This window comes from Hyaloscypha bicolor (assembly GCF_002865645.1).
Source record: "Hyaloscypha bicolor E unplaced genomic scaffold K444scaffold_10, whole genome shotgun sequence".
Classification (NCBI taxonomy): domain Eukaryota; kingdom Fungi; phylum Ascomycota; class Leotiomycetes; order Helotiales; family Hyaloscyphaceae; genus Hyaloscypha; species Hyaloscypha bicolor.
The window spans coordinates 537,191-562,188 of record NW_020194512.1 but is presented as its reverse complement, the minus strand read 5'-3'; the positions used below and the strand labels follow the sequence as shown (position 1 = coordinate 562,188).

The following is a 24,998-nucleotide window of genomic DNA, read 5'->3' as shown; positions in this document are numbered from 1 at the left end:
AATCACTAATACCCCCCTGAAAGCCCTGAAGCATACCCTGAATTATACCCTGAACCTCTGGAATAACCTCAATTATATCAACCCGCCTCCGCTTCCCTATAATTGATTTAGTCGATATAAACTCGTCCATTTCAAAGTCCTCTGGAAATATTATTCGAAGCATTGCAAAATCGTCTTCTAAATCAAGCCTCTGTATCTCAATAGCCTCAGGATTGAGTGGATCGTCTGCCTTAATACTCTCTATTTACTTTGCCCCCTTCCGTACCTTATTATTTATATTATTATAATTAGTATATAAAGATCGAGAGTTAATATAGATAAAGATAAGCTTATTAAGCTTAGAGAGGGAAAGACAATTTCGTAACTTCGTATAAAGGATATTTATAACTGAAAACGCTCGTTTAGAGGCTACTGAATTCGTAATAGTATTAATAATTCGGAGATCTAGCTATACGAGAACTATACTTCTAGATACCTATTTAATATTAGTAAAAATCGAAAATATTAATATAAACTTATAGCGAGATTCCAAAAGAGTTTAGGGTTATTTGAATACGCCTAATAAGCCTTTATTAAATAGAAACCCAGTTCTTGGGATATATATTCAAAGAAAGCGATTAAGACCTCTATTCTACTATAAGAGGATATATAATTTATAACCCGCTCTTGGTTAGTTTCGCTAAATTAGCTCTATTAGTACTAGTTACTTGGATTAAGGATATATACCAAAAGATAAATGTCCTGAACCTGCCTTTTAAGTCTAAACTCAAAGCTATACTTCCCAATTCGCTCCAAATATACCCTTATATCCTCTATAAAAGCGAACTTTATAGGATTACTAAATTATAGAAGATATATATATAAATTAATCTATTATTAGTATATATAATAGAGGTTTATATAAGTTAATTCTAATACCTTTTACTAATTATATATAGGCTCTAGTAGCCTTTTCATCTCTCGCAATTTATACCAGAAGTCCTTACTTATAACAAGCTATAGGAATTTCGAAGGTATATTAATTCGAGAGTCTTTTATATATACTTTTAGGTAAGGTTCATTTTTTAAGATAGATTTAATAGAATAGTACTAGAAAGTAATATTAGAGGTAAAAATTACTTGAATTAGGAAGCTTACTTAAGTATCCTATTATATCTTTACTACTAGAAATAAAGCAATCTCTTTACTAATACTATTAAGCTACTTTTAATATAAGATACCAAGTTATAAGGTCTTCTTCTTACTAAACTAAATAATAATTAATTAAAAATCAAGCCAGAAGTCATAAATTTCTAATATAATCTTGACTTCCTTAATTACTCTAGAATTAATTATATCTCTAATAATAAGCTATTAGCTATAAGAATTATATCTAATATTAAATATATAAGCTAGCTCTAAAAGTTTAGTAAATTGCTTCCAAGCCTTTTATATTATAGGATATATATCTAAACAAAAAGCAGATAATTAATTAAGATTTCTATATATAAATTCAAGTACTTTCTCCTTATAATCCAAGATAGTATTTTCGGCCGAAGTGCTCTTATTCTCTAAGCTCTCGTTACTCTAATTATATAATATACCTTTGTAAATAACGGAAACATTCTCAATTTAATACCCTTTAATATTCGTAGATTCGTTACAAACCATACTAAGAAATAGGAAGGAATTAAAGATATTTAAGATATTATCTTTGACTTTAATATAGTATTAATCGAGAATTATATTCGCAATTATATATTAATTAGGTATTTTAAAGCCTATTATAGTAAAAAAAGCTCTCTATTCAGATATATCGAATATTAAAAAGGCTATATAAGACGTAAATATAGCTATTCCAAAGAGTTTATTTAGTATATTCTATTTACCCCCGCCTAATTAAGAGGAAAATGCGAGCTTTATTTAAACTAGCCCCCTTAGTATTAATGGCCCAGATTCTCTAATTCTATTTGCTTATTCCGTTTCGATCAAAAAAGCCTGGTATGAATCGTAGTTCTTAAGGTACTCGCCCATTACAGTAGTATTCTACATATACTTAAATGGCTTCTTCTTATTTTTGCAAAATCGATAGTAGGCATAATTAGTGGCTATTCCATTTTGACTAGCTAGAATTTTATTAAAGGCTCCATGGATCTCTGTCTTCTTTCGGCTGTTTTGATAATTATTGGGAGGCATATTGGCTCGTTGAATGGCGATTGATTCCCTGGTAGTAAGAGTATTAATAATAGAGAGTTTCTTAGCTGCAAAGATTCAAACTTACTGCCGGGGCATACCGCTTCCAAATTAGATATAGCGTGTTCTATATCGGGCTAGTATATCACATAACTGTAATATAACGTATAAAGCTTATAGGGGCTGTAATTACGTAAATTATATATCCAATTCACGCTGTAATGTAAAGTGCCATCCCTACCCGCGACCTTCCCGCCCGGGCCTGCGACCACTCAACACCTCCTTGTGGTACAGGCTGTCAACCTATGCTCTCTGGAGCGTAGGGCCAAGATTGAGTCACGAGCAAACGCAGGGAGATTTTCCTTTACCACCCAATCAGGTTTCACGCAAGCCAGCGGTATAGCGCCTCTGCGGGAGCTCACTTCTACTCGACGAGACTCACGATCAGGATATCGACTCCGATTCTTCCTCTCTCGCTCGATCTACTATATACTTGGGGGAGATATATCTACAGGAACGGCGAGGGAAATCGAGGTGGATACCGTGGCCTTTCCGACTCTCTCAACTCACTCTCGGACTAGCTATACGGTAGAGGAATTCTCCTGCAGAGGCAGGCCCGAGGACTCGGTATTTCCACGGATATAATAGGGGGTATAGGGTATTGAGAGGACAAGGGGAGGGATCGGGCTTGGATAGATGGATTGTAAGAGGACTTGGGTAGGAGGAGAAATATTCTGGTGGCCACCCCAACCGGCCGTGGGAGGTTTTACACAGTTACAAGGCAGTTTGGTTATATACAGAGAATAGCTATAGGCCCCTATCTATATCTGGCTATAGTAAGAAATGCTTTCTAAGGCAAGGGCACTGCAATATTGCGGGATTAGGGACCCGGGGCTATTTAGGAGGGAGTCTTTTTACCCCTTGTGGTTTTTGGCTCTATTCTAGATAGGACTTTGAGTTCTGAGGAACGCTCCTTAGCTTAGTACGTCCTCATACCCTTCGGGAGGTCTCTCGGACGTAAATAACTATCAAATCAAATCAAATCAAAGACCTTCCCGCCCGTTTATTATTTTTTGTGGCTTTTACTACTGTCGAATTCTAAAATGAAGTGTTTATGATTTGATCATCTGATATCGCCCCTTACGGTGAGGTCCCGAATGGACGCAGTGGTCATCACCATCTGCCTCCTGATTTCACGATTTGGATTCTGTTCACACATACCTAGCATCAAATGCCAGCGCAATCTTCGCAGTCAAAATATTATCTACGGGACAGGCTACCCTTGCATTAATGACATGGAGGAAACTGTTTCTCAACTTCCTCGACACGTGGACTTGCTGACGAACCATTAAACTCCCTGCCACTCGATCCTCCTGCCCTTAAGCCGAGCTGTTCATTCTCAATACTCACAAAACTGTTGTGTCAAATGTTTGCAATTTTTCAACAGCTCTTCAATCCCTGAAAGAAGGCTCTTTGATTGAGAATTGCCCCTCATCTGCATGCGGTCACTTTCTTTGTCTCCTTGTTTGAGCACTCCGTCCCGTCCCCGCTTTCGAAGGACATCACAATGACACAAGATCGAAATGGCTTCCTTTGTTATTTCCTTGCTCCATTTCGACCCAAAATCATTCCTCATTTCCTGTCAAGCTATCGCAATTCTCAATGGCTTCTCACGTCAATCACGATACATCTCTCCTGCTATACACCCAAGAAGAATTAATCAGATTGCGCGAACAACTGAAATTGCTAGGAGAGCACTTGAAACACACAACAGCAGTCACTTCTCAACAAGAGGCTGTGGTCAGCAGAATCCGGGCACAGCTTCAAGGATTTGATCCGAGCAAAGCAGACTTTGCAGAGAACCAAAACTGGTACAAACAGCAGGAGACTCTCGCCATGGAAAAGCACAAGCTAGATGAGATCGCGGAGCAGCGAGATCATTACGTCGATCAAATCCGAGCGATCGAGGAAAAGTTCAGCACGTTAGCAGGCCAGAGTAGGGGACAGCAGGAAAACCCGACTCCAGCATCCGCGCCAGCCAACGAAGGCCCCGTCGGGGACCTCTACGATGCGCAAGAAACGCCTACCAACGATGCACCGACCAGTGAAGACATCCTCCTGTTTCAGTTGACCCAGACACAACAGGAATTGAACGCCATGACCGAAGAATCCAACAATCTGCGGAACAAGAACATGTCTTCTGCCAAACGCTCTGCGATCCTAAGCCGCGAGAAACAGCTCATTGAAAAAGAAAACTTCGTCCTTCGAAAGCATCGCAACGTCCTACAACACCGGCTTGATGCGCTCGAGGATCAAGGAATCGATATCGGGAAGCCGAGAAATGATCTCGAAGCAGAAGCGCGAGCTGCACGAAGACAGCAACGTGAGAAGAACCGCCATGACGGACTAGCTGGAGCCAAGATTTTCCCTGCACTAGAGACGGTTATGGAAGCTTTCCAAAGTGTGATGCTTGAGACTGAGCTACTGAATTCTACGGATGAGATCGAGGCCCAGGAACCTGAAACTTTGCTGTCCCCGAAAGAACGCCATGATATCGACATGCTTTTCAACGAGGGGTCTGATGAGTCCGCTCGATGGTCCACCTTACAGGAATCGAGTGCAAACATGAACGGGGTTGGTGCCAAGCAGGAGATCCATGCTCCTATGCCCCCGCAATTTGTCTCCAGAGGTTGTAGATGCGAAGATATGGTCTATGGGGACGAGAACAGCGAGGATCTTATCGACTGGACGCCTGACGATCAATATGAGTTCATTTCGTACCCTCCTGCCTCTGTTCAAGTAATCTACGCTTCAGGTATCCCAACTCAAGCCAATGACATCAGTGCCCCCTTGTCGACGCAATACCCGCCCACCCTTTCGAATCCCCAAGGTCACGAAGCAAACTTCACCGCCGCCCAAGATCTCGCCAGGCAACACCACGACTCGGTTCTCAACCAACCCTGGGACAACATCGCACGGCCACTCTCACCTCGCACATCACCTCCTATTCCCCAGGATGACGATCAAGAGTGTCATAATCGCATCGAAAAGCTCAACCAATTTCAAAGTTGGGCAGGGGCAGAATTCGGCTTGACTCTCATCGACCTCGATCAATTCCGGGAATTCAATCAGACCACCCAGCAACGAGACGCAGCCCTCTATTCACTCGAGCAATCACGCGGCGAGCTCGAACAATTCCGCCGTGACCTCGCCACCCGAACCGGGGAGCGAAATGGCGCACGTCAACGCATTGCAATTCTCGAAGATGAAATTAAGCAGAGAGAGATAAACGAGGTGCAGCTTAGAGAAGAACTTCGTCTCGAACGCGAAGAAGATCCACTCGCCGATAAGCTGTTTGTTGAGCTTGCTGAGCTGCGGAAGCAGTTTGAAGAGGCTGAGGAGCAAAATGCGAATGCGCAAGAAAATATCGTGTGGTTAGAGAAGAAGGTGGTTGACGGCGCGTTTAAGAGAGAAGAAGATCTTGAGAAGTTCAAGGCGCTGGAAGATGGTGCCGAGAAAGGGAGTGCTATTGTAGCGGAGTATGAAAGTCGGATTCAGGCTGGGAACGATCAATTGGATTCCCTGACCTCGACTCTCTATGCCAGAGACGCCGAAATCGAAAGTCTCAATGCCCAGCTTGCTGCGCTTCATGCAAGTCAAGCTGAAATCGAACAACTTACGATGGAACTCGCTGCAACGAAAGAGGAATTAGAGAAAGCGAAATCAGCTGCAGCGAACACAGACGTGACCATTACTCTCAATGCCGAGATCCATCGCCTCACCTCGGAACTACAGGCCTGGAAACAAGAACTTGATAATACCCGCTCACAAACTCAGGGTTGTCAATCTTCTCTCCAGAAAGCAACAACCGCGCTCGCCACCTCTCAGGATGAAGTCAAGAAACTGTCCGCTGAGCTCAAGCAAGTAAAGGAGGAAAGAGACAGAGCTCAAAACGAAGCCCGCAACGCCGTAGCAGCGGCAGAAAAAGCCCGCGACGAAGGAGTCGAGAGTCGGCGAGCTCTTGGGGCGGCAAATGATATGGGACATCGTCTACGCCGTATCTCCTCCGAGAATATCCGCGAACTGGTGCATGCGAGAGAGGAGATAGACAGTGCGGTACATGATGTGTCGAGGTTTACTCGCGATTTATCATTCGCAAGAGATGAAGCCGTGAACTTGAAGGGGAAGATCGAGGAGTTTGAGAGGGAGAGGGAGGTGCTGACGGGACGGTTCTTAGATGCTGAGAGGAGGGCGGTGGAATATGGACGCCAGGTTCTAGAGCTTGAAGGGAGAATCGAAGAATTGGGGAAGTTGGTTCAGGATCTCTCTGGGGAGGCCGATGACAAGGCTGATGGAGATGATACGAAGATGAATGATGCGAAAACGAAGATGGAAGAGGTCCTTGATGAGATTCTGGGGGCCCATGACTCTACCATGCAGAGAGTCCCAGTCGCAGATCCAGCATCTCCCGCTTCGCTCTACTTGATAGGCGAGGAACTAGATGCCGTTGCGCGACCCGTTGATCGTTCAACACCGGCACCAAAAGGCCCGAAGTCTAGGGGACCTAGAGGTCCTCGCGCTAAACCATTAGGGGCGCCGAGGCGGAAAGGAGAGAGGGTGACGAGGAATCCGGCGCCGGTGTATGTTGATCCGCCGTCTCCGAGAACTTCCAGGCCCCCCAAAAGGACCCCGCCCCGAGGGAGAAGAGCTGGGGAAGATGGTGATTATGAGGAAGGTCCTCGACGGAAGAAGTAGTGGGTGGGCTTCTGGATGATGGGTAGATGGGAGTCTATTGTTATGTTGGTTTAGTTTTGATATTACCCTTGAATGCTATCTATTTTGTTCTACTTTCTATGCTACCAAATCTCGTGCATAATGCCTGTGAATGCAGTGAAGACGAAAAATCTTTGCAGTGCTCTTTGCAGCGCGCGTTTGGTCAATGCTGTCATGCCTGGCGGGCTCTTTAATAACGCTAAACCGCTAAACCCACTGATACCCCTACTCTTTAATTCACAACTTTTAACTGCGCGTAGCATTCATACCCGGCCCATTCACGCTCGAAATTCCCCTTTTCTGGAACGTAGCAGGAACCAACGGCTGTACCTCTGCCATCCAAACAATATCATACAGCCCAGGGCTTCCATCCGCCGCCGTACTCCCCGGCTCCAGACTCCCCCACAGCCCCGAATCCGAGCAACAGGGTTATTCGCCTGCAGGCCACGCGTCCAGCCAATATGCTCCTCGTTCGCCGCCATATACTTCACCAAATCCGTCACATAGCCCAAACACTGCGCTCCATTGGCTGCGTCAAATCCAGTAATCATGGCTTTGAAACCGTATTGCTTGAGCCATGCTGTTAAAGGAGTGAGATTTGTGGGATGAGAGGAGGTGAAGTTCGTGTGCCCGCCGGAGAAGTCGGAGTCGAGATACTCATGGATGTCGATCGCGGTGTTGTTGAAACTTCGTTCATGATTCCAAATAGCACTTTCTCATTTAACTTGAATCGTTTAGCAATTTCGCCCCAGAACGCGGCAAATTGGGTTGTCGTGGCTGCTATTCCAACTGTTGCATCGCCAATAATGCTGCCCGTCGTTGGTTGCCTGGAGGGATTATTGTATCTCATGTAGTTATGAGGATCCAAATTGGCGTAAGCCCCTTTCGTAACTGTGATGTAGTTTATGGCATCTTAATATTGAGAGAGATACCAGGAGATCTTAGGCTCGGGTTCAACGGGTACGAAGAGATCTCACTGTTTCGCAAAATTGTGATCCAAGTCCATAACACAAGGGTCACATTCGCCTCCGCTCTAGTAAGAAAGCAACCCTGAACAGATTGACCTAAATGAGTTTAGACTGCAGTTCGCAGTGAGATTTAATTAATGCTTTTTGCTTACCTTATTCTTCTGGTCCTCGTGAATGTCAATGGCAGCCTCGTTTAGGAACTGATACTCCACTCCGAATCGCCCTGGCAGTCCAGAGTCAACAGCCGATGTTGAGCCTTGTTCATTCTAGCAACTATCTTCCAGTGATATCAGCAATACATACTCCACACGCTGAACTCCCCTCCACTTTCAACGACTCCTGCATAATAGATTGTTGCGGACACGTTGCCCGCAAGAAGTGTCGCAGTTGTTAGAAATCTCCTGAATCTCGTGAATATTATTCGAGACTCGTGCTACGGTACCAAACGGATATGAGGAAGGAAAGGAGTAATCGAGGAAGAACCAAGATATATGTATATAAGGTAGGTGTATATTATCCAAACACATGTAGATTATTGCGGGTCTACCACGGTCCTCAATAAGGAAGGAAGTTTTTGCTAATTTCATTCGGAACACGGCTCAAGGCATCAAACATCCTTGACTTTTCCCTAGATGTCATATTTGGCTGGACCTAATCGCGACAGGCTCGCATCGTGCGGAGCTTTCACTCCGCATCAGCCTACAATAGATACTTGCTAATCTATCTTTAAATTTTGAAACGAAGTATATTTGCGACAGGTCAAATATAATTTCTGGGATGCTTCTCCTTAGAGATAGGCAATGGGAAGCCCAACCTATTGACTTTGATCTGCAGCGCAATAAATGCGAGAAGTACCGCGCCTGGCCAATGGAACCGCTGTGATACCACTGCCCTTTCTCTATTGGTGATCAGCATACCAGACCGTTTTGTGATCAGGATTGTACGGATATCACGGCATAAAGTATCGGGAATGCAGGGAATTTTGACCCTTGGTGTTCTACAGGGAACTAATTTAGGGCAAGAATTCGCTATAAGCCCCTATAACTCTAGGCAGTGCTCTCTAAATTAATGTAAAGAGGCGCTATAAGATATTCGCAGGGAATAAATAGATCTTCTAGGGTTATAGCGCTGTTAGGAAAGCAATTACAGCTTAGATATTAGACGAGCAACTATTATAGACCTCCTTAGGCATGCCTCCTGTATTAGTACAGGGGAGAAGCCCTAAAAAGGTGTGGCTGCCCTTGTTGAAGGCGCATAGGCTACTTTTAGGGAAAGGGCCTGGAAATACAGGGCCTTATAGCGAGTTTGCCACCTTGAGCTATACGCTAGAGCGTCTAAAAGTGTCCCAATGCCCTGTATTCCCAATACTTTATGCTGCGATCTCCATAAAGAGAACCCCGACCAGTCGGCTTGAAGGGTGAAAGATTAAGCGAGACTCGCTTACTTGGCCCCCTTTTTTCTCACTTTTGACTTACGTCCTTGCGGAAGCTTCCAGCCGATATCTGAAAAATGTGCGAAAATTGCCCGACGAAAAGTTGAAGTGCTCGAAAGTTTTCATGCCGTGCCATCTATTGATTTAGATTTGGGAGCATAATACGCTTCGAGCTAGGCTTGAATGATGGCCCTCATCGCTTTCTAGGAGGAATGAAGATGGACCGGGAGATTGTCTGTCTCAACTGCAACATTTCTTTTGAAGGACTTATATCGATCTACCGAAGATAACAGCTGGGATCTTTGATCGGGTCGGAAATCTCAACTTTTTCCAAAAGTCACAAAATATGCTTTGATTGGCTTGGGCCATCCTCTATTTTCCCACCTTTGATACGCAGTCCTTGTAGGGAAAAATTTGGATCCTTATCAAAAACTAGCTTCCAATCTGTAAAGCTCATTTCTTTCGAACAAGGTCCTTCCCTCAAAACTGACTCCACATCCACACAGCCCCTTTTCGGTAGACGAGCAATGATGGAAGAAATGAAGCAGGACCCGGAAGAAAACCAGCAGGTGGTGGGACTAGGCGAAACCTGGCTGGAGAGTCCGAGTGTGGAGGTTGCCTCTTATTACGAGGAGAGCCTAGCGCTTGATCGGACAATTCTCTGGAAACGAGACCTTGTTCTTATTCTCATTATGGGAATTATGTATAACGGTGCTATTTCTCAACACTACGAAAATCGCCAATGCTAAGATCGAGGGCTTGGTGGCTGGTATAAATATGCCGAGTAACGGATATAACGTCTGTTTGTCGGTCTTCTATATACTCTTCGTCCTTGCCGAAATCCCCTTCAATTTTTTGCAGGAGGAAAACAAGTTCAAACCTGCATATCTCCTTGGCGCTCAGATGTTTTGTTTTGGTATGCCAAGATCCGAATGGTCCATCATAATGCACGAGCTTCGACTGACTGCTTCACAAGAGTCCTTGGTCTCTACCAAGATTTCGTGAACTCATAGGGTGGCCTCATTGCTCTCCGATTCCTACTCGGCCCTTTCGGGTCCTCCCTTCCAGCAGCTGGCACATTGTCTATTGCCACGTATCAAACTAAAAAGGAAGTGGGACTCCGTTTTTCGTTCGTCTTTAACTTTGCGCTCGCTCTCCCACCCTTCCTTGGTTTACTCACATATGCAATTGAAAACCTCGACAGCAACCTAAGCCTATTGGTTGGCGTTGGACCTTCCTCGTGGAGGGCGTTATGAATGTTGCCATGTCATTCTTCTTCGTCTTGATCTTCTATCCCAAATTACCCCACGAGGCAAAATCCTAGTTTTTGAAGCCTCACAAACGCGAGCGTCTCCTTTGTAACTTGGAACAATCCCGCGGGAAAGAGTCCAAAAGCTCTCCTATCGACAACGTAATCTTACCTAGCTGGAAAATCCTTCTCGATTGGCACATCCATCTCTTAGAGTCTTTACCACGTGTTGTGACATGACGGCTTCTTCGGTAGTTGGATTTGTCACCACCATTTTTAAAGAACTCGGATAGACAGAGGCAAAAGCTCAGTTGATGGCGATGCCGATGTGGGGTGTGGGATCATGTCCCCGTTCCCGATTTGTGTAATAGCTTCTAAGGCCAACTTCGGAACACATTTTCATACTTGTTGCTATCTGTATACAACTCGTTGGTTGCGGCATCTTGAAAGCCGTTCCTCCTTCAGCTGGCATCCGATACATGGCACGGCTAGCTTCAATTTTCGAGGCAACAAGTATCTCGCTGTCGGTGTGGCCTGGGTGGTGCCAACTTCATTTCTGCTAACACCTTTATAACTGATTAAGCTCCCGACTATCCGACTGCTGTTATCGCCGCCACCACAGTCAGCTGCTTGGAGTTATTCCTGGTTCTTTTCGGCTACTTTTTATAAGCTACCAAATAAGCAGCGGGATGAGAGAAGGATCGGAATGACCAAGGCTGAGATAGTAGCTGGTGACGAAATCCACTTCAAATTTGTTTTGTAATTGATATTTCGAAAGATAAGACTTGGTGTAGAAGCTATCTCCAGAGAAGCACCGGTTTAATGACTGATCCACTCTTCATATCAGCAATGGCTTCGTTAATATTCTCCGCCCTATACGTCTTCTGGAGGCGATCTATTGGCAACCTGCCTTGCTTATATAGGCTCGCCAGATGCGGAATAAACTATTGAAAATGAGTAGTTTGCCCGAGATTAAGTCATGGATGTCAACTTACTGTTTTCGAATTGGCATTCCCTTGATGGGATGCGCAGTAGGTCTTAGCACCCGTAATGAAAGGAAGGATCGGGACCGATGCTTTGCTATCATTGCCAGGGCTGCCAATAGTGACTGCAATTCCACCAGCTCCGATGGACTCGATCATTGTGTTGACCACCGACAAAACTCCAGAACAGTCCACCGCAGCGTCCAAGTTTTCTCCGCCAGTTATTTCCAATAATTTTGCCTTGACATTCTCTTTTTCAGGGTTGATAGTATGGGTAGCTCCTAACCCTCTTGCCAATTTTAACCGGTTCTCGTTCACATCGACTGCAACTATCTGGCTCAACACCGTTGGGTTATTCTGAGCGACGATGCGAGCGGCCATGACCGTAGCACAGCCAACGGCACCTAGCCCAAAGACGCCGAGACTTCTAACATCACTCTCGGCCGGTTTCACGACGTTGAAAATTGAACCAGCTCCAGTCTGAATCCCGCAACCTAGGGAACAAACTACCGCTAAGTCGAGAGATTTGTCCACTTTGATACAAGAACTTATATGTGCAACGGTGGGGTTACAAAACGAGGACTGTCCGAAGAAAGAGCTCGAGACCGGTTTTCCCTTCCAGCTAATGGTTTTCGAGCCGTCTTCACGTTGACCACCGAAATTTCTCTCCATGATCTCGAGACATCGGAAGTTGTTTTGTTTCTGGCATTGTCGACATTTGCCACAGGAATTGTAGGAAAGCACGACATGGTCACCTTCTGCCAGGTCGGTGACCGCTGAGCCTATTTTTTTCACAACACCGGCGCCTGCGGAACTTGGGTTCAGCTGATGCCGCACTTGATTTCGAAGACCACACACCTTCATGACCCAGGACAACCGGAAAGTCCAGAGGAATCTTGCCGTGCTGTACCGCTGGATCAGTAGCACAGATACTTGTGGCTTTCAATTCCACGAGGACCTCGTGCGGCTGCACGGAATCAAGCTCAACTTCTACAAGTTGAAATGGCGCGTGCAACTCTGGCACTACGATAGCTTTTGCTGCAACCATTGTGGGCGGAAGGTTGGAAACGTCTTAGGAATGACAAGGAATATATGTTTCCAAAGGTCGACGATTGTTTTCGTGTCATGATGAATACCCTTCGGGGTTACTTATCCAGACGTCACAAGGTGGGGAGGGGGAGGTGGGGCTGAAACCGGGAAGGAGATGCGGGAAGGCACCACCCGACAACCCCGCCCATACCTCCGCTTAGTCGTTATCCGTTCCGCTGCCGCCAGGAAGGACTTTCGTACGCGAATTTTCTCCTTGCTTTAATCTGAAATAATTTGCCACGAAAAATGATAAAACTTAATTCCTTTTTAGGATATCTAAATTACCCATTTTAAGATAATTATATAAATTTTTCTTTAATTCGTTTAAATTTTTCAACTAGGTAAAATAGGTTCGCAACGTCAGATTTTTTGATATTTCTTAACTTTTAGCGAGTCGTTCCTGGCGGTAGCGGAACGGATACACACCCGCCAAATTTGTTAGCGAATCGAGCCTGACAATCAAACCCCCGATTATTTCCTTCAACGGCCAACACACTTAGCTTCCTTTAAAAAATAACAATCAAATGATACACAGTCTATAGTATTACCCCTCTATAGAACTGTAAATCCTTAATTATCATTGTGGTGGAAGTTATTATAGAAAACGTTGATTTTCGACCCGACACTCGAGGCATTCCTCACTGTAGTTGGGCCGGCTCGCTGAGCGAAGCGAGGTGGCCGAAACAGAGCGAAGAACAGCCGACGAGTAAGGTAACCAGAGTACGGAAGGCCGTAAGGATCAATTGTCCAAGCGAACTTTTCCACTTACTTACGACTCGGCACGTGATCACCCCATCAAAAATCGCAAACACCCACACACCACGCCCACATACTTATATAAGAACTTCTAAAAATAACCTGTATAAAACTTAATAAGAATTTAATAGAGGATTAAATAAATTAATAGGAATTTAAATAATTACTTAATTTCAAAATTTCAAAAGCTAAGTGTAATGTGCGAATGTGCAATGTGCAACGCGCAAATGCGAAATGTCATGAAAAATCGGGGTTTTGGCAGTACAGGGGTTGGAGGCCTCGGTAGAGTTTCGTACGCGTAACCGAGATCCCTAGTCAATGCACACCCCAAGCGAATGCACACCCCAAATTTTCAGCCGACCTCGAGCTTAATTAATTAATTATTAAATAACCACGTAATCAATCGGCCTAAAATTAAAAATATAAAGCAATTGAACTAGGCGCATTAAGTTGGCTAATCAGGATTTTTCATTTTCTAAGGCGTTGTGGTAGAACAATCTCCCTTCCCGATCGGGAGGTCTGTACCACCCTCACAGCTTCAGAATCGTCCTCCTCCATTATAACCGCTTCCTGAGCCCCTGAATTCGATAAAATCGAAGACCCTACCCTCAATATTACTATACGAGAGGGTTTGGCTTTTTTAGCAGCATTTCTAGCTATAGTAGCCCCTTTCTAGCTACTGCCCTTTCCAAAACCTCCAATTTATGCTTCTCCTTCTTCACTTAATCAGTAATCGCTTTTCCTCCGCCTTCCTTAGCCTCTCCAACTCTTTCTCCTGCTTTTTCAAGGCATTATCTATAGCCTTAGTAATCTTTGTATCCTCCTTTGCCTTTTGCTTGTCCAATTTATCTTGTTCTGCCTTTGCAATCCTTGCATCCTCACGTGCTACTATAGCTAGTACTTCAGCTATTCCAAAGAACTAGGCCTTTCCTAATGGCTCTCCTATCAAATTGAGCTTTTTCCTATAACGTCTCTTCTTCTTTTCAAGCTATAAAGCTTCCTTTAAACTCTCTATACGGTACTCTGTAATAGAAGCCTTTATAGTATTCGTCTCGTTCGCTTTAGTAAGCTTGCAAAACGTAATCTTAGATGGATTTTTTATATATATTTTTGAGAATTACCGTATATATTTTGTAGTATAAGGAGTTGAAATTATATTAGAAGAAGCTTTAGGAGAAGTTTGCGGTCTTAGTAGAGCAATAGCTAATAAGATAATTAATAGTTAGTAGGGCCATATACCTGTCTTCTTCCAAGTAGATAAAATATTTGATTCAGATATACTTTTATCCCAAACAGGCTTGAAAATAGACCAAAATATCCTTTTTATTAAGCAAGTAATACCCTTACTAGTATTTAAAACCCTATTAATCTCGGTAGAATAGTAAGTAGAAAGTAGTAAAAAATAGCCTATATCCAAAGGTTAAAGACAGTATATTGAATACAGGAGTAAAATAAGAAGCAGAATTTTAAGCTAATTATATATCCGAATAAACTCTATATTAACATAGCTAGAGTGCCTATCCATAATTAAAAGCCTTCTTCTATGCCCTGCTTTTATATAGGTAGCAGGATTAAAAACTTAGATAAGATATATTAGGCCCAGGGCATTAGATAACTATCCATTTATACTAGACGTAAACCAAGCATATTCCCTCTCTTTTAAATCGTCTAACCAAGTATCCTGAAAGTTCCCAGAAGTTCCTTTATAAATAAGAGCCAGTAGAATCTTTGTACTATCCGTATAAATGGAAGTAAATAAGCTAATAAACTCTCGTAAGCCATCCTACTTTGCTTTAGTAATTTTCCTACTATTATATGCTTCTTTCGTTATTATATACTTTATTATATATATAATTCTAATTAAAAAACCCTTCTCGTCCTAATTATATATATTTTCTGCCGTAATATTATAATCTTTAATTGCTTTAATTAACTAAGTAGGGGGGAGGAATATTAGCCATTTTATTTACAAAGTAAGTAAGATATAGGCAAAATACTAAAATTAAATACTACTAAATCAAAGAAAAACTAGATATAGGGCCCATATTCCGATTTCATTCGCAAATTATTAATATTGCATAAATAAAGGCTCTTTAGGCGAGATGAGTACCGGTAGATAAAACTAGCTGTCTAATTCTTGCTTATATCGCGGCCAATAATCTCCTCTGCGAGATTTCTGATAATCTGCGAGGTAGGAGGGAGTCTACGGACTGTAAGCTTATTAATTTGACTAATTAAAGCCTCCTCTTGCATATTGGTAAGGAGTTTGTAGTAGAGGGAGGTTACTTCTTGTCTAGAGGCATATATACCTTTATGCCTTTGCATGAGGGTTATACGCTCAATATTAAAATCCCTGGCCACTTGACTATAATTAGGGATCAATTACGTATCTAGCGCATTAATCGCTTTCTCAATATCTTGTTTGCTGACCATTTTATCGAATTTTGAAGATGGAGGGGTAATATTTTGTGAGGTGTGCATTCGCTTGGGGTGTGCATTGACTAGGGATCTCGGTTACAGTGGAGCCAAAATGACGAAGGTATGACTGTATCGCAAACACAGAAGGCTCACTGCAACCTACGACGTTAGCTATTTCAGCAGGAGGACATATTGTGGCCGTCAAGAAACTCCTCCGCCATAGCAATTATGAGTCCAACAAAGGTTGGCATCAACGGTTTCGGCCGTATCGGCCGTATCGTCTGCAGAAATGCCATCGAGAATAATGAAATCGATGTCGTCGCTGTCAACGACCCCTTCATCGAACCCCACTACGCCGTGCGCCCCCCACTCTAGTTATCGGATCGTGGATACAGCTGTGTATTATATATATATGTATATGCATACATTATTTATGGACGCTGACATCTCTCTCCCCCCCGCAGGCATACATGCTGAAGTACGATTCCACCCACGGCCAGTTCAAGGGCGACATCAAAGCCACAGAGTCCGGCTTGGAGGTCAATGGCAGGGCCATCAGGTTCTACGCCGAGCGCGACCCCGCCAACATCCCATGGCGTGACACAGGCGCCACCTACATTGTCGAATCCACCGGTATCTTCACTACCACCGAGAAGTCCAAGGCACACTTGAGAGGCGGGGCCAAGAAGGTCATCATCTCCGCTGCCTCTGCTGACGCCCCTATGTATGTGCTGGGTGTCAATGAGGATACCTACAAGTCTGATCTTGAGGTCGTCTCTAACGCTTCCTGCACTACCAACTGCCTGGCTGTCCTCGCCAAGGTCATCCACGATGAGTTCACTATCGTTGAGGGCCTCATGACTACTATCCACGCCTACACCGCTACACAGAAGACTGTCGACGGCCCATCTGGAAAAGACTGGCGCGGAGGTCGTGCCGCGGCCACTAACATTATCCCCTCTAGCACTGGCGCAGCTAAAGCTGTCGGAAAGGTCATCCCAGCGCTTAACGGCAAGGTAACCGGCATGTCTATGCGTGTGCCTACCTCTGATGTCTCTGTTGTTGACCTAACCTGCCGCATCGAAAGGGGCGCTTCCTATGACCAGATTAAGGCAGCTATTAAGAAGGCTGCGGATGGTGACCTTAAGGGTACGCTGCTATACTGTATTTTCTATCTGAGCTCACTGACTTACACGTACAGGCATACTCGCCTACACTGAGGACGATGTCGTCTCCTCCGATTTGAAAGGTAACAATCACTCTGCCATCTTTGATGCCAAGGCCGGTATCTCCCTCAATGACAACTTTGTCAAGTTAGTCGCGTGGTACGACAACGAGTGGGGCTACTCCCGCCGTGTCGTCGACCTTGTCAACTACATTTCCAAGGTTGATACCGGTTCCAAGTAGGACATTTCTTTCTTGGGTCCTGCAAGAAGTCTCTGATTTGCATTCTCTTTGTTGCAGCAACGTACTGAAAGGAAGGCCTTGATGGGCGAGGAATTAGACTATACAGTGTGCGAGGATATGATTCGGTTTGGCTAGCCTGTTCTGTAGCTTATAAATAAATGGCATGCTCTGAAGAATTCTCTTTCTGCATCGTGCCTGGACAATTGCCCTCTTACTGATAACTCGGCCGATCAAAACGTGGAGAAGCTGGGAGAGGGTACGTAGATAGCGGCATAAAGTATCGGGAATACAGGGCATTATTTTATGAAGGCCACTAAATGCCCTATAAGGTCTTACTTTAATCTCCCTGTAGCTAGTCCCAGTCCCCTGTAAGCCCCTATAAGCTTACTAAAAGTGCCCTGAAGGCTTAATATGGGCTTATACAGCTTGACAGGTACTGAACGCCCCCAAACGCCCATAAATATAGGCGAGTCCACTAATTAATAGCAAGTAAAGGGGGGGTAATTAGCCCTAATATACACCTCTTTATATATACTTGGTTCTGAATTCTAATTCTAATTTATTAAATATACTTCATTACTTTTCACTTTTAGTTTGATTACTATTATAGCTACTTTTGGAGGTCTATTTGACTTCCCTGACTTATTAGATGGCCAATCAGAGCTCTCCTCTCCTCCCAATTCGTTAGATGACGAATATACCGAAGATAAAAAGGATGTGTAGTATAATTTACCGTCAGATTCGGACGATTCAGATAATAATTCAGCTGAACCAGCCCTTCCATTACCCGCTTCGTCAACTGCTTTTGTACTTGCTACTCTTGGGCCCAAAGAGCACTCTACTGGTGCCAGAATCAAGGCTATTTATATGCTTGAGGACAAGAAGTCTTTAGGATAAATCAGAGAAGCTACAGGAGTACCCAAAATAGCTCTTTATCGACTTGCAGCTGTGGCTAGGGAGCGTAGATGGGTAGAGAACAAGAATATGCCTTTGGAGGTCTCCCATATACTCAATATACCAAGATCTGGTCGACCTGCAATCTCCTCTGAGGCAATCAAATATATTTTGAAAGTTGTTCTTCAAAATTCTACTACGAGAGGCTTTTCTTATATAATGATTGCAAAAGAAGTAAGAAAGCGGGATCATAAGATTATACCAAGAATAATTTGGAAGGTTCTTATATATACAGGCTACTCTTAATATAAATTAACGGTCAAACCTGGTTTAAATGAGCTAAATATGGCGGAGCGATTAGCTTGGTATTTGGAAAGAGAGTATTAGATACTTGAGGAATAGAAGAATATTATTTTTACGGACGAAACTGCGGTATAATTGGGAAGTACGAGAGGAAAGAGAAGAGTATGGAGATTACCTGGAGAAGCGTATAATAAGTATTATATAAAACGATATTAGAAAGGCTTTTCTGAATTTATATTCTGGGGATCGTTTTTATATAATAAGAAGGGGCCTTGCCATATATAGGAGAAGGAGACTTCTCAAGAGAAGAAAGAGAGAAAGGCTGATTTGGATATAAGGAATTCGTTAATTGAGAAGGCGAATAAACAGAAGTAGGAAAAGGAGTAAAGGAAGTGGCTAAGGGATTGGATAAAGGTATATAGATAGGCTCCTGGAGGGATATGAAAAACTTAAAAACACAACGAGGCTACTGGTGCATTTGTAGTAAAGAATGGTCGAGGCGGGATCAATTAGTATAGATATTAAAAGAAGATCCTTATTAAGAAGCTTTTGCCCTTTGTAAGGGAATACCAAAAGGATCGACCCAATACGATTATTCAGGAGGACAATATATCAGTATACAAATCTCATTACCAAGGAGCAGTTTATAGCTTATAGAAGATTATGAAAATGCTCTGGCCAGTAAACTTACCTGATCTCAATATAATTGAGAAGGCTTGGTTTTATATAAAAAAGGAAATAACAAAGCGGGGGCCAACGACTGATAGAAAGAAGCTCAAAGCAAGGTGGGAGAAGTACTGGCAAGACTTACCCCAAAGTAAGATTCAGGAGTAGATTGAGGCAATTCCTTATTACGTAAAAGAGATAATTCGTTTAGAAGGGGGTAATGAGTATAAAGAAGGGAGGAAAAAGGGGGAAGAGAAAATTACTATATATTAGAATCAAAGTTATCAAAAAACAATCAAAATCAGAGGCTTATCAAGCAATAGCGGGGTAAGCCACACTTTCAGGGGACCCTTACAGGGCTTACAGGGAACCAGGAATAGCTACAGGGAGATTAAAGTAAGACCTTACAGGGCATTTAGTGGCCTTCATAAAATAATGCCCTGTATTCCCGATACTTTATGCCGCGATCTCCGTACTTACGCCACGGTATGACCCTTGCTCTTCCTTTTATCAGATTTGTATACTATATACATCCTATTGATTGCCAGTCTGTTAACAAAAGAGTAGGTCCTCAAAGGCCGGGACGGCGAGACCGGTATGTTAAAATGCCTAAATAAGTGATCTCACTGCAACAACAAGTGATGAAATTCCATCCCTTATAGATCGCATAACAAGTTCCCCTCAGTCCTACCACCTTCGTTATGTCAATACCGCAAACATAAAGCCAGTAGCATGGTCTGTAATGTCCCTATAATGGCACACCAAAACGCTACATCTCCCCCTCAGAAGTACCAAATAACAGCATTTTTCAACCGCAGCTGGAACTTTGCTCGCCACTGGTACATCAAGTTTAAGTTCCCATCTCCCGTTAGCTTCCCACTCAGTGGTCCAGGGGCTCCCTCCCTCCTGGAGTCTTTGTCAAACCTCAGTCCCGCGGCTAGTCTTACAATATAAAGAGGTCTTAGGCCCTCCCAAATATATCCTTCAATCTCTTAAGGCAGATTCTTCTCGCCACATAGCGTGGCCTGGATTTTCCAAGGAGAATATGCCCTCGCGCCTCCCAAAAGTTCCTAGCTCTCCCTCTTACCACCTAACTACTAAGCTCATCCTCACGCCCAATGCCACAAACATTCTCCCCGCGCGTAGAAAATCGAATGCAATCAACCTACCAAGAAAGAACTCGTGAAGGAGCTTCTATGCTTTGTATCGATGCCGAATCCCACAAATCTAGTGGTCTGGTCGAACTTCGCAAAGAGTCACGAGCGTTTAGAATTGTTGCGGTACTTTCCAGAGTCACTTTGGAATACGCGACTTCAGGGGGGTAAGGAAGAGGGTATATCAACTTCATCAGCAGGCTTGGTTCAAAGGGGTATATCAATGTTGAGATCGATTCTTGTCACCCACCAATGCCCTCACGGTAAGATCAAGGACCTCAAGTAAATTTTTGATTCGATTTCTAATACCAACTTCCCTTTATACATAGTGGGAGAGGAACGGGTGTTTCAAAGCCATACTTGGAGATAATCGCGATTCAGTCTCATAAAGAAAAATTTTGCTCAGCAAGTCGTACAATTCTGCAAGCTCTGCTGTGGGAAAGTCTTCCGTCTCCAGTCCTGCGCAGGAGTGGGGGTTACATCGGAGTAAAGTCGAGTCATATCTCGGATCCGGTCGCTTAGCGGATACGGTTTTACCATGATTCCCTTAGCCGTCTTCTTCGGGGTACCATCAGCCTCAAAGTAGCACCCCCTCTCTGGCCGGAGCTGCCACATTGGCTTTGGAGGTTTCCCAAGCATGGCGACTATATCTTTGCGAACATCCTGCTTTCGATTGAACAGCGCCTTGAAGAGGGTGTATCCAGCGCATATTTCGAAAGTCACACATCCAGCAGCCCACGTATCGATTGAGGAGGAGAGAGTGGTATGAAACAAAACCTCCGTTGGGGAAATTTGAGGAAGATTGTCGTGTTCAATGGGCGGCTTGAAACTTGAGAAAGCGGACCCAAAGTCGATGAGGATAATCTTGGGCAAGGCCAGACATTCTTCGAGAGCAGCTAGATTGCATTGGTGCACTAGATACGTGGGTGTAGCCGTTCCAATGGGCTCAGTCTGGTCTATGAGGTCGACCTTTTCCCGGATAGGTGTGCCAATGCACTCATACAACTCTTCTTCTGACCAATGGTCAAAAATACCAACTTGCTGCAAAATATTTGAAGTGAAAATATCTATTACAATGTTAGATAATACAGCCAAACTATTTGAATCATCGCCGGTACCTCCATGAACAATTTCACTAGAATGAATGTACTCCAAGGCCAGGAAAAGCTGAGATGCAAGCTTGCGTGCGGGACCGAGAGCATTGTACTTCAAGGTAGGCGCACGAGATAACCGGGCTCCAGCAACTTGGGTAACACAACACTGATGTGTTCCATTGGGGCCTTTAATAAAAAATTCATCTTGCAACATCATGATGAATTGTCGTCCTGGATGAGTTTCACTGCCACGGCTCAAGTGCCGGAGAGCTTTGAGCTCATTCGAGCTAGAATGTGAGCGGCCACCTTCTTCGGCCGCGTAGATTTTCAGGGCAACGTAGCAAGCCTTGAAGTGGTCTCTCGCCAGCCAGACGGTTGAGAAGTGACCAAAGCCAAGTTTATGTAGAATTTGGTATCTTTCGTCTTTGAGCCTATCTCCAATATTGACTGGATGAAGACCGCCTAGGTGATACAGGTTTGCATCTTCCGTCATCATCGAGGAGAACTTAAACATCCTCGTTGGGGAAGACGAAGCCATAGCCGAATTTCTTATGGAGAAAGATTTGTTGGAAATTTGAACAGTGCAAAGTTGCTTGTGCAAATTTTAATCGGGCGCCTTTGGGGCCCAGGTTATTTATTTGCGGTTCATGCACTCCAATGTCTCACGGGACTCACCGCAGCGAGGCGCAACTTCTGATTCAGTAGATTGGTGCATAACAGCCTGCATCCTTTATCGCAACAATACAAAAGGGACACGTCGCACTACATGCGTGGCACTAATCGCGCACTCTACGTACTATATGAAAGCCACACTGTTCGTTGAAATGTTTGCATCACAAACTTCCGCCCGCGTTCCAAATATTTTATGCTTCTAATGCCCCACGCTCATGACGGAATACATTAAATTCAAGGACTGGGACAAAGATGATTTTCGGTACGCCGAGGAGCGTATCCGCGTGACGGCAGTAATCCAATCGGTCTCTGCAGAGCGAGGTTTTAGCCATGCAACAGTGCAGTAAGCCGCAAGACCCCGCGCATTCGTTATCACATCTCAAAGAATGTTAGGAACATGTCTATGAAGAATGCTAGGAACATGTTTATCAGGATTGGGCTTGTTGAGTTTGCCTTCGTGATTATCCATTTCCAGAAGAAAGAGTGGGTGGAAGTTGGGAGTTCAAGGCATGTCCCAGCAAGGGTTTATTTCACTGAAGATTGCGAGCTGCAGGAAATAGAGCCGAATCCGGAATGGGATGCAGAAAAGAATTGATCATATACTTTCAGGCAATTGTGTATATCTTTGAGCGCAAGTTCTTGGTAGCATCGATCGAAGTTGAATAAGTGCTCAGCAAATTGAAGCACAGAGGCCATGACGTTGAAGTGTAAGGCTAAATAACCTAACCATGTGCAACTAAGCAGAGGAGATCCATATCAGCTCCAAAAGGAACCCTTAATAAGTTTAATGGGGAGCAAGAATAGATACTACTATATAGGTTCAAAGAAGTAGCTGTGTTCTAGACTAACAAGTAATAGCAAGATTTATATGTAAAAAAAATATGGAAACATTAACCGACTCGAGACGGCGCTAAAAGATGATCCCCAGTACATCTACGGCCGCCTCATTTCTCGACTCGAGAACCACCTCGAAGAACTCGAAAATGCATTAAACAATGACGAAAAATTATGGACGAGGCTCAGATATCGATTGAGAGGTTTCGACATAGAGAAACAAGTATTGGAGCCTCGGTTGCAGAGTTTCGGATTTTGGGAGACGTTGAAGAGGGAATCACTGTAAGTAAAGCCAGTGGAGAAAGAGAGAGACGGTCTGAGAAGAAGAAGTCTGATGTTGTAAATAGACGAGGGAAGACCGAGAGACAGATGTTACAGCAAAAATAAGGCTTCCTGTTAGAATCTATTGATTCCGCTTCATAGCCCTTGAGTAGGATCTCCGCTTTCTTTTCAACAAAAAGGCACCTTATTGATGGCTTAACCAAACTATTCTCCTCGTGCAGACCGAACTCAAGATGCAGCTCAGGCGGCATTCGAGACCCGTCAAACTTGTGCATCAAAAGCCTGTCAGGCCAGTAAGATGCAACAGCACCTCGATCGTATTTCCCCAAATCCATTAACAGACTAGTCAAATCATGGCCACCGCCGAGTGCATTATAACCGACCCGGTCGCTGGAGGTGAGCTGGCTGTCAACATGGCTTACTAAGAAGTATGTAACGTTCCACAATTTATGATGAGGTTCGAATAAGCTTCCGGGTTCGAAAGTTGGTGGGAGATTGCGCATAGTACGAGATACAAACTCCGATAAATTGCAAGAGACAATCCGATGGCAGTGGCCTAATTCCAATCACTTTTGCGGGGCTTGAAGCCAATGCAGTAAGGATGACAAAGTCAACGGCATTATGTGCCTGACAGCCCAAATAAAACACCACGCTCGATCAGGCGTGACTTGGAGATGGGTGGGTTCTCCTTGATTTCACAACAAACCTGAAACATATCTCTTCAACTCAGGTGAATTGAATATCCCAAGAAATAACGAGCATTGAATTTAACATCGTGGTTATCCTGCGTCTTAAGCTAGGCAGCGTGGATCGGGTACATTCCCTTTCTACCAATCAACCTGCACTATTGTACTTGACTAAAAATATAGTTTGAAAAGTTGATTGAGATTCTTTCCACCGCTGCGAACTGCATCCAAGTCAAGGAAAAGGATATCTCGCGATTCAGCGCGAATCGGGAAGACGAAGGAACCTACCAACACGCTAGTTCTGATCGAGACGTAAGTCCCCTTTTCACCTATCTCCACGTCCTCATTGGATAGAAAGATCGAATTGCCAGGAGAGGGGTAGATAACTCTAGGTGAGCCTGATTTGACTGTTTGCATGGTGCAGGATAATTCGCAGGCTACTTTCGACAGGCATTTCCTAGCGCCTGAATTTGCAGATTTCAAAGCCACCCTCAAAGCAGAGAATATCCTCGACTAGGCTACGCCCGCGCAGCACTCGTCGAGAAGTTCGAAGACTGGGGAGGCAACGCACCTTCAATCCCTCCTCGACTTTGATGATCCAGCGGATACGGAAATAAGATTTGTTGAGCATGTTGCTGGGTTCATGTAGCTTGGTAAATTTTGGGTTTCATACGCTCTTCTTTCAGTGTTGATGTTGCGTTAGCTGGAATCGTATCACCTACAAACATTGACGCAGAAAGAATATAACACTTAATTGCACCTGTCAGATATACAAATTCGGTGAATGCACTTTCAACTGAGCACTGAATCTAATAAGACTGTGAATAATCCAAAAATTTCCCATGGCAAGTAAATCATAAAAGATCCACAAACCTACCATCCAAACCCCTAACTTCCTCCCTCAACATCATATCTCCCATTCCAATTAACACCGATAACACCCAAAATGGCTTCTCCATCAAACGCCTCCGTCTCTTCACCCCAAGAAACAATAAACTACACCTTCGACATCTACATAATGAAGTCCATCCTCCACACGATCCACAGCAGCGATCTCATCCACCGCCAGCCCACCGAAGTCCAGCGCACCGCGTTCGCCTCCACCGTCTCTCTCCTCTCCCGCCAACTAACGAAGACCGAAGAGGAACTCCAGAAGCGGGATTCGT

The 24,998-nt window shown here is 44.0% G+C and overlaps 6 protein-coding genes across 6 annotated transcripts; 3 read left to right on the top strand and 3 right to left on the bottom strand.

Annotated features, from left to right (window-relative positions):
- Nucleotides 1-6,751: 6,751 nt before the first annotated feature.
- On the bottom strand, nt 6,752-8,552 carry K444DRAFT_689252 (glycoside hydrolase family 5 protein; the record flags this gene model as incomplete). Its single annotated transcript, XM_024887735.1, has 7 exons — nt 6,752-6,880; nt 7,371-7,601; nt 7,634-7,790; nt 7,966-8,009; nt 8,066-8,169; nt 8,217-8,314; nt 8,527-8,552. 7 exons carry the CDS (start codon nt 8,550-8,552, stop codon nt 6,752-6,754), a joined length of 789 nt encoding a protein of 262 aa, XP_024743839.1.
- Nucleotides 8,553-9,872: 1,320 nt separating this feature from the next.
- On the top strand, nt 9,873-10,781 carry K444DRAFT_649127 (uncharacterized protein; the record flags this gene model as incomplete). Its single annotated transcript, XM_024885545.1, has 3 exons — nt 9,873-10,022; nt 10,096-10,261; nt 10,414-10,781. 3 exons carry the CDS (start codon nt 9,873-9,875, stop codon nt 10,599-10,601), a joined length of 504 nt encoding a protein of 167 aa, XP_024743838.1. The 3' UTR covers nt 10,602-10,781.
- A 283-nt stretch (nt 10,782-11,064) lies between these two features.
- K444DRAFT_578241 (aryl-alcohol dehydrogenase) lies at nt 11,065-12,692 on the bottom strand. Its single transcript, XM_024877603.1, has 3 exons — nt 12,436-12,692; nt 11,590-12,383; nt 11,065-11,538 (listed from the first exon to the last, which is right to left on the bottom strand). The coding sequence occupies exons 1-3, from the start codon at nt 12,623-12,625 to the stop codon at nt 11,392-11,394; spliced, it is 1,131 nt and encodes a 376-aa protein (XP_024743837.1). The 5' UTR covers nt 12,626-12,692; the 3' UTR covers nt 11,065-11,391.
- A 3,300-nt stretch (nt 12,693-15,992) lies between these two features.
- On the top strand, nt 15,993-17,421 carry K444DRAFT_578237 (putative glyceraldehyde-3-phosphate dehydrogenase). Its single transcript, XM_024877602.1, has 3 exons — nt 15,993-16,197; nt 16,305-16,989; nt 17,042-17,421. Exons 1-3 carry the CDS (start codon nt 16,069-16,071, stop codon nt 17,245-17,247), a joined length of 1,020 nt encoding a protein of 339 aa, XP_024743836.1. The 5' UTR covers nt 15,993-16,068; the 3' UTR covers nt 17,248-17,421.
- Nucleotides 17,422-20,583: 3,162 nt separating this feature from the next.
- K444DRAFT_639084 (kinase domain-containing protein) lies at nt 20,584-21,872 on the bottom strand (the record flags this gene model as incomplete). Its single annotated transcript, XM_024884335.1, has 3 exons — nt 20,584-20,715; nt 20,745-21,331; nt 21,383-21,872. The coding sequence occupies 3 exons, from the start codon at nt 21,870-21,872 to the stop codon at nt 20,584-20,586; spliced, it is 1,209 nt and encodes a 402-aa protein (XP_024743835.1).
- A 373-nt stretch (nt 21,873-22,245) lies between these two features.
- K444DRAFT_623179 (uncharacterized protein) lies at nt 22,246-22,625 on the top strand (the record flags this gene model as incomplete). The annotated part of the gene is made up of 2 exons (XM_024882249.1): nt 22,246-22,373; nt 22,448-22,625. The coding sequence occupies 2 exons, from the start codon at nt 22,246-22,248 to the stop codon at nt 22,623-22,625; spliced, it is 306 nt and encodes a 101-aa protein (XP_024743834.1).
- Between the last annotated feature and the right edge of the window lie 2,373 nt (nt 22,626-24,998).